This window comes from Microtus ochrogaster, linkage group LG4 (assembly GCF_000317375.1).
Source record: "Microtus ochrogaster isolate Prairie Vole_2 linkage group LG4, MicOch1.0, whole genome shotgun sequence".
In the NCBI taxonomy this organism is placed as follows: domain Eukaryota; kingdom Metazoa; phylum Chordata; class Mammalia; order Rodentia; family Cricetidae; genus Microtus; species Microtus ochrogaster.
In genome coordinates this window covers 13,768,891-13,778,035 of record NC_022030.1, presented here as the reverse complement: position 1 = coordinate 13,778,035, position 9,145 = coordinate 13,768,891, and the positions used below count along the sequence as shown (strand labels likewise).

General features: G+C 43.2%; 1 protein-coding gene across 2 annotated transcripts in view; it reads right to left on the bottom strand.

Annotated features, from left to right (window-relative positions):
- Positions 1–9,145, bottom strand: part of Utrn (utrophin) — a 521,838-nt gene that overhangs the window by 511,021 nt on the left and 1,672 nt on the right. For both annotated transcript variants that reach the window (XM_013351419.2, XM_026786362.1), the window contains exon 2: positions 3,396–3,566. In XM_013351419.2, the coding sequence (XP_013206873.1) occupies positions 3,396–3,474 (79 nt within the window). In that variant the 5' untranslated portion in view covers positions 3,475–3,566. The remainder of the gene's footprint in view (positions 1–3,395; positions 3,567–9,145) is intronic.

Here is a 9,145-nt window from a genome sequence, read left to right as displayed (position 1 = left end):
AAGGAAGGAAGGAAGGAAGGAAGGAAGGAAGGAAGGAAGGAAGAAAATAGCATGGAACGTATCCAATAAGGAGCTTCAAACGTGTTTCACTGCATAGTGTATTCTTATTATTTCATCTAGATTTCTAAAAGTCTCTTGATAGTTTGTAAACTTTGGCGTACCCTGAGATAATACCACTGTATACTAAGCATTTGCCCTAAGCACAAATGGAGAACGTGCCTTCCAGAAAGCAAGATGACTCACAGGATCATTCAAATCCAAATTTATCTGCCAGCTTTTGCAACATAATCCAGCCAAAGGAATGTGATTCATATCTCAGCTATGCAGAAGCTAAATTTTCATCGTGTTTTGAAGTAGGTGCCACTAAAGGGGGAAGAGGACACAGTCATAACACTGGCATTAAAACACTGCATGTAATATTAGGGTTTTTAAAAATGTCAAAACCTAAATAATACAGCCCCATCAAGCAGCTTTGGAAAACACATGTGGACAGTAAGAAAAGAATTATCCCAAATACCAAGAGAATTCCACATCTTTTTTGTTCTTATTATTTCTTTGGGGGGAGCAAAATATCATAAGGTAGCCCAGGCTAGCCTCAAACCCCAAATCCTCCTGTCCCAGCCTCCCATGTGATAACAGGGAGGTGCCACATGGCCAGCAGATTATTTTAGATTTATTTATTTTTTTCATTTTATGTGTATAAGTGCTTTGCCTGTGGGTATGTATGTGCACTGTGTGTGTGCCTGGTGTCCTCAGGGGTCAGAAGAGAGCTTCCCCTACCCTGGCATTGGAGTTGCAGATGGTTGTGAGCCACCACTATAAGGATGTTGGGAATGAATCCAGGTCCCCTGCAACCACAACAAGTGTTCTCAACCACTGAGCCCATCGCCCAGCTCCCACCAGCAATCTTCTAAAAGATACTTCTCACATCAATAGCTACCTGTATCACAATCAATTATCAATGGCGTCTTCCATGTTTATAACATTTATACATACTCGTGCACACACACACACACACATCAACATCACCATTTATGAAAAAAATATCCACTTTAGTCATGTGCTCTAACTTGATTATCTCCACTGGGGTTCTGTGAACTCTACGCAGCTGTGTGATCCCAGGAAAGAAACAGTAAGTTCGCTGCTATTTCCAGAGTTACTTGACTAAGAACATGGGTTTTAAAGAAAATAGTAACAACCTTATAGCTGGTGATCATTTCTAAACACTTTAGGCAACAACGACCCAACTCATGCCCAAGCTGGATTTTTATGGTATTTCCCTTTTTTTTTCCTATTATAAACAGTACTGCAATCAACTGAAATGTACATTTATATCTACTGCCTAGGAAGAAACTCTTCAAACAGAATTACTCAACAAATTGATATGTCCTTCTTGAAAAAGCAATACACTGGGTCAGCAAGACTCAACAAGCAACCAACCAGAGTTTGATCTGAACGGACAGTGTAGAAGGGGAAAACAGACACCCAAAGTTGTCCTCTGGCCTTCACAGGCCTGCCGTGGCATGGATGGCTACCCTACCTCCATGCACACACAAATGAATAATATTTTTTTAACACAATCAACCCTTAGTACCAAAAAGGATACACCGTAACAAATTAGACCCCAGCAGTATGAATAAGCCTTGTTAGCCTTCATAAACAGTCATTTAAAACTGAACGAACAGTATGGAAGCATGGACACTCAGCATATACTCTAGGAGTTAAATTTTGTATCTAATAACTCTTCTCTAGTGGACAAAGCCAGAGAACCAGTGATAAATAAATGTCCTAGGCTTTTTATCTGTCTATTTATTATTATTGTTCATGTGTGTGCACATACATGCCACTGTGCACATCATACGAAGAGGACAAGGTCCTTGGAAAGAGTTCTCTCCTTCCACCTCTCTTTCCCAGAGTTCTGAGGATTGAACTCGGGTCATCAGGCTTCTGTGGCAATGGCTTTATCCATGGAGACACCTCCCTATCCCCAAATCCAAGGTCTTAATGTCACAGAGGTTGGGTCAGAGCAAAACTGAGAATCATTCGTCTTCACAATTCATAGACAACTATGGGACATGCAGAGATACCTGACTGTCTCTCTTCCACTTTCCCGTTACTGTACGTGTTTCTAAATACGAGTTCTGTACCCCTGAAATGAAATTTAGGGGAACACAACCTCCTCAGAGTACCCTTCATAGTGCATACACCACAGGACTTGCCAGCGGCACCTTCCCAAGATTCCTAAAGCTACAGACCTCACTGCAAAATCACAGCCAAGTCTGCAACATCCAGACGCTTTCCCACCCCAGCACTGCTGGCATCGTGAAGGGCAATGCATCTCCTAGTGAGATCACAGTCGGTGCACAGATTTTGGTAGTTTCCAAATCAGTAATATGCTCTTGCCAGAGCACAAGGACATTTCTCGCTGCAAAAATCATCTTTGAGCTCCATTTGTTGCTGTTGTTGTTGTAAGAGTGACGCCAGAAATAATGTTTATGATAATGGAGTTACTAAAGGACAATGTTCACGGCCAGGAACAGAGTTCTATATAATCTGAAGAACTCAGAAGGCCCTGCTTGCTTAAACAAACAAACAAACAAAAATCTCCCCTTTGAGCCTGTCTCAGAATCATGTTTGAAGCTTTTTTTTAAAAAAAAAAAAATAGAGAAATTTTCATTCAGTGGGTTTGGAGTGGAGCCAACACATCTGCATTTGTAAAAAGAAAAAAAAAAACAACTCCCCAGCTGATTCATTTGAAGAACCAGAATTGAGAAGCAGCAGTTATATAATAATAAGCTGGGTGGGGGAAGGGTGGCATCCAAAGACCTCCAATCCAAATGATCACATGAAAATCATTGGTCTGTCTTAGTCTGGCTGATTTGATCAAGTGGGGGAAACAGCCTTGCAAAGTGGACATTTCAAAAAAGGAAAGAGGTCACATTCCAGCCCTGGCCTCTGAGAGCAGCATGGTAGGTGGGCATACGGTAATGGACCCCACCATAAGGTCTTCCTGCCAGAAACTAGGGTACTCACTTCTCTGATCACGTGATCATTCACTACTCTGAACACGTGATCCCTCTCTGTTGTCAGGAAATAAGGGAAAATGTCCGACTATGTTTGTACATCCTATTGACGTCAGAACCGAGCAGCATTGGGCCGCAGGCAGCACTGTCTCCAGTAATGCTCCACACACACGGCAACAAAAGAAGGCTGAGAAAGTAAGAGAGGCCACGCAGAGATGGGATGTGGCCTTTGACAGAAGGACGGTCACTGGGCAGCGTGAAGCTTGGCAGGAGAAGTCTGCCTCACAAGAACATGGCAAAACAAGCTAGGAAATCGCTGCCTTCCACACATTCCCCACAGAAAGATCCACAGCGGAAGCTCCCACCACTCACCGGATCTGGACTTAATGATATCACTGAATTCGTTCTGCCCATCATCAGGCCTGGCTTCAAGGTCCCCATACTTGGCCATCTTGGCTGAGTTTCAATGTAATCCAAAGGCTTTCCCAAATCTTCTTCTGCAGACTGTCAACTCCGAATAGTGGTCCAGCTTGGCATGAATACCTAAAAGGAAAAGAGAAAGGATTGACTAGAAATGCATAAGTGTATTTCCTATTTTTTTTCCTTGCTGGTATATGTCTGTGTGTTCACATGTGAAAGGGATGGGCACGCATGTACGCGTGTGCATGTGGAGGCCAGAGCTTGGCATTGGGTGTTGGCCTCAAATGATGCTCTCCACCTTTTGCACTAAGGCAGAGTCTTTTGGTAAACCCCAGAGATCTCCTGAATCCACATGCCCCATCCTGGAATCACAAAAGTGTTGCTGTATCTGCCAGGCATCTGCATGGGTGCTAACCACTAAGTCATCTCCCAACCCCATATATTCTAATATAGGTTATATACAGTAACCGGTAAAGACTTACTGAGCATCTACCATATGAGGCACTGGACCCAGCCATGGGGAGTTGACACAGCTTCTTCCATGAGGAGCCTAACAGACACTAAGCCTCACAGACACTAAGCGATTCGTTATATAATGAATGATTTCATTACAACCTTGATAGTCGGCAACCGTACAAAAGAGAAACATAAAGTAATAAAGGCATAAAGTGAACAAACCCGACCTGCCCAGGGCCACTGAGAAGGCTTTCTTGAAGAAATGACATTTAAGCGGAGTCTTCAAGGAGAGGAAGACGTTAATTAGCCAAAACGGGAAGTAGAAAAAAGAAGAGCTTGGCCTATGAAGTAGATGCACCACCAAGGGCTGGGAGGGCTGACGTCAGCGCCTCTGGACGGTAGACAGCCGAGAGGAAGCACGTCTGCGAATAGGTGGAGAAGGAGGTGAGAACAGAGATTCCTAGGGCGGTTTTGAGACCTGTCTGAGGACGATGACATAAGCCTGTTGACATTGGTGGCGGCTTGTCAGTAGGCCAGAGGAACGTGTGGGAACCAGGGAGGACTACAGCAGGTCAGAGCAGTGCGCTCGTCGGAGAACTGAGGTCATGTGAGTAAGAAGAGGTAGAATGGAAAGTTTCAGCTCTTCTCTGTGTCTGGAATGTGTTTCGTGCTACTCTGTTAGAGGAAAATGATCCCAACCTTGACCAGTGAGCAAACACCACAAAAGCCTCAACAGGCATTAGGTGGTATGATGGGGAACACAGTGCACCTACCCTGTGAAATCTCAATCATGAGGCTTATCATGGACAAATGGGGAGAGGGGTCAAAACAAACGGACTAGGGGGAAAGAACGTGGTCCCATAGGTAAAGAACTTGCTGCAAGGCATGAGGACCAACTTCAACCCCCCACATGAAAAGAAGGCAGGTATGTGGCATGTGCCAGTAATCCCATCACTAGAAGCTGGAAACAGGAAGATCATAGCCAATCAGGGAGCCCAGGTTCAGCAAGAGATCCATCCTGTCTCAGAAAGTAAAATGGAAATACCAGGAGACTCACTATGCCAGTCTCTGCCCTCATACGTGTGTGTGTGTGTGTATACATAAACATATACATATGTGTGTGTGTGTGTGTGTGTATATAGAGGTGGGGGGGAGGGAGAGAGAGAGAGAGAGACTCAATGTCACTCAAACCAAAACTATCTGTATAAAAGGGAACTCCATATATTAAACAAGACTAAAACGAAAGAGACCTAACCACCAAATACAACCCTGGATTGAATTCAGAATTCTCAAAGAAAACACTACAGAGTTTATTTTAGGCATTCTTATTATACCAATCTTAACCCAAGGACTAATTAATAGTGTTGTTAGGTAGGAGACTATCTTCCATTGTAGGAGACATATGATGAAGTGTGACATTATCTTCAATGCCTATGCATTTCTATATGTGCATTGAATGTATGTGTGTATATATAAAGACACACACAGGAAGAGGAAGTCAATACTATAAAAAAAAAGCAAGAGCAGCTGGGTATCTATTATGCTAGCCTTTCTGTTATAACATTACTAATAGTACAGGCAGTATGTGATTGTGGCCTCAACAGATTAGGTGGAGGGAAAATGAGTGGATACACAGGATATTAAATAAAGAAATCAATAAGACTTGGGAACAGCCCGGGCATTAGAACACAGAACATTAGGATGCTGAGTGACTCCGTTGGCACTGGGCAATCCAGAAGCGGATAGACTATCCATCCACTAGGTTGGGAAACACCGAGGGTGTTGGACAAAGAGGAAGACATAATGAATGTCATTTGTATTTGCTGAGTCTAAGTTGCTTCCGAGACATATAATGGAAAAGGCCAAAATGCATTTGGAAATATGGATCTAAGTTTCAGGGATGGTATGTATTGTAGTTATGAAGAAATGCAGAGAGCCCACCGATACAGACTTTATTCTGGAAGGTTCATCACACCGACTCTGCTGCTGGTAGGTACCACTCAGATAAAAAAATCTGATCTGCAGTGACAGTGAGAAACATCTTAAGAACCTAGAGAACTGAAGGGCTGCCCTGCAGTAGCGCTCACTCATCAAGAATGCTAGCAAGCACTGCTCCATACTGTTCCACGTTTCCTGGATTGCACTGCCCAGAAAGGAGCAGAGTTCAGCTTTAAGTTCAGCATCCGTCTCTTTCCTGGCCCCTTTATGAGTGCCTCAGTGCCAATTAAATTAGTCACTAGTTAGGAATATCACACTCAAGGCATTCACACTGGAACAAGGATGCAAACTGGAAAAAGGATACAAATTCACACGTTAAAACAAGTTTCAGGGGGCTGAAGAGAGAGATGGTTCAGTGATTAAGAGCACTGACTGCTTTTCCAGAGGACCTGACCTCAGTTCCAGGGCACCTGTGAGTTCTAGATCCCTCTGTGCTGCCAAGTGGGACCCAAACACAAACAAACAAATGAAAAACAATTGTCAGAACTAGGGTTTATTTCTAGGTAGGAATGGACAACTTCTGTTCTTTAGTGGCTTTGCTTTAAAATTATTTTTATTTTAAGTGTATGTATATCTGAGTGCCGGCATGTAAGTCCGTGCACCTGGAAGTGCCAGATGGCCATGAAGGACAGAGAGAGTGTCCAAGTCCTTAAAAATGGAGTTACAGGAAGTTGTGAGCCGCCCAACGTGGGTGCCAGGAACTGAACCCGCGGCCTAGGCAAGAGTAAGAAGTGCTCTGGACCAACGAGCTGCCTCTCCAGCCTCAATTCTTTCAGCTAAGCGTGAATTGTACTACACTCTTATTTTAAATTTTATATTTGTGGAACAGCATTGTGTTCTATTATTTAACATTCAAACAGTGTAGCCTACAGTACTACTTTGTTATATAAATATAAACATTATGTAGCATAATAACTTCTCTTTCTGCAAGTCAGGAAGCCAGTCGAGTCCATTAATGATAGCAAAATGAGAGTTAAAGCAAAAGAACACTGGCAAATTGTTAAAGCTTTAAGAACCATTTCCTCTCAATATATGGATCGGTTCATCAGTCTCCCAGGCTTTATGGGACAATAAAAAACTTTTTAAATGTTTATATGATTTCACGAGTATTAAGAATTTACAGAGTCAGGTGGTGGTGGCACATGCCTTTAATCTCAGTGCTAGGGAGGCAAAGCCAGGTGATCCCTGAGTTCAAGGCCTGCCTGGTCTACAAAGCGAGTTCCAGGACAGCCAGGGCTACACAGGTAATCCCTGTCTCAAAAACCTAAACCAAAAAACGAAAGAAGAAAAGGAGAATGTGAAGACCTGGATGTGGTGACTGGCAGCTCTAATCCTAGCTCTAGAGCAACAGAGGAAAGAGGCTAGCCCAAGCTACATAGAAAATCCCAAACTAATCTAAGCTACCTGTCCAAAAATTAAAAATAAGCTAAAGAGCTGAGAATGTAATTCAGTGATGGAGTGCTTACCTTATGCACGTGGTTCTGGGTTTGAACCCCAGAATTACAAAAACGAGCAAACAAACAAAAGTCAAAAGTGACCAGGAAAAAAGACTGGAAGACTGGCCATTTGCCACGCAGTTCTTACCAGGAGTGGACCAGAAACCCCAGCAGGAGAATCGGGAGTTCAAAGTCAGCCTCTGATATACAGAGAGTTTGAGGCCAGCCTGGGCTACACAAGACTGTAGAAGACAAAACAAAAACAAAGTTCTCCCAAAGAATGCAATCTCAAATTTTTTTTATATTCCTATCTTGAAGTAGAAAACTGTGGAAGATTTGCTATGCTTTTATGTGTATCTTAATATCTTAGAGACCCAAGATCTTGCTCGGAGAATACATAAAAAAATTATTATGGAAAATTCCAGTTGCCTAAGAAAAATTCTCTTTCCTGGAATGCAGTTCCTTTGAGAGACAAGTCCAGTGTTCTCCCTTTATAGCCAGGGACCTCCACATTAAGCCTTTCCAAAGACTTTTCTACTCCCTTAAAAAGGCACCTGCCACTAAGCCTGATGACCTCTGCGTGTGTGATGGGGCTTGCTCCCTCTCACACCTACAATAAATAAATATTTAAAAATGCATTTCTTAACATTTATGTATGAATGCTTACCTTATGTGTGTACCTAGGGCCCAAGGTGGCCAGAAAAGGGCATAAGAAAGTGAACCTGGACTGTCTCCTAACCACTGAGCCATCTTTAAAAAAATGCCCCCCACCCCTGCCAATTTCTTTTAAAGAAAAAGTTAACTTGTACAAAGGGACATGACCAATAATGCGTCTTCATTAAAATGTTTGATTCTGCCATTCTCCTTCGGATCATTTTTCCAACGTTCTCTTCTTGATAATGCAAATCCCCACTACACTGAAAAAACAGCAGAAAATGTGATCAAAGAACTCGAAAAGAATGAGGAGGAAAGACACTAACAGGTCATTTAAACATTTAACAGCCACTAACTCTTGTTGCCACTAACGTCCCAGAAGCACCAGTTTGAATAAGAAAGTTTGAGGGTACTTTCTTCCAAACTGCCACAGGTGTGAGCCAGGTGTGGTGGTACACGCAACTTCGGAGGCTGAAGTAAGTTCAAGGCCAGCCTGGGCCGCGTACAGGAGACCTATCTCAAAATACACAAATAAAATGCTACGATAATTAGCTGTGGGAACAGAATCAAAGCTTCCTTCCACTTCCGCACCTATGGAATGGAAGGAGCCACACTCCACACAGATAAGAAACCAGAAGTGAATGACCATGAGGTTGTGCTAGGAGACCTACACAGTTGCTGCCCAACCTCTTCCATCAAAAGGACAGTCGGTGAAGTTTCCCCCACCGAAACCCACGCACCCAACTACATGTACCAGCTCCTCCTTCGGGCTGATGCTTTTCTGTTACTCAGACCTAAACGCCAGGACTGGGGGCTTTAGAGGCAAAAGTTCAAGAGCATACAACATTCAAACAGTATCACCATTAAGGAATATTCAACCAGGTGCAGCTGTGGCGGAAAGCTGTTAAATCTCGCAAAAAACTATTGGCTCACTAGTAACCAAAAGCTAGGCACGCTGGGGAGATTGGAGAGGGAAGCTGAGGGACAGGTTTGCCTTCCCACTTGTGAAGGAAACCGCTGAGTGCCAAGAGCTGCCATTCACGCTAGGAAGCGCTCCAGGGAAGGTTAATACCACTGTGATTAATGCTGTTTACAGGCGCAATAAATTTTGGATAAACACCCAAAGGAGTTAAAGAGCTATCTCGAAGGTCTCATAAA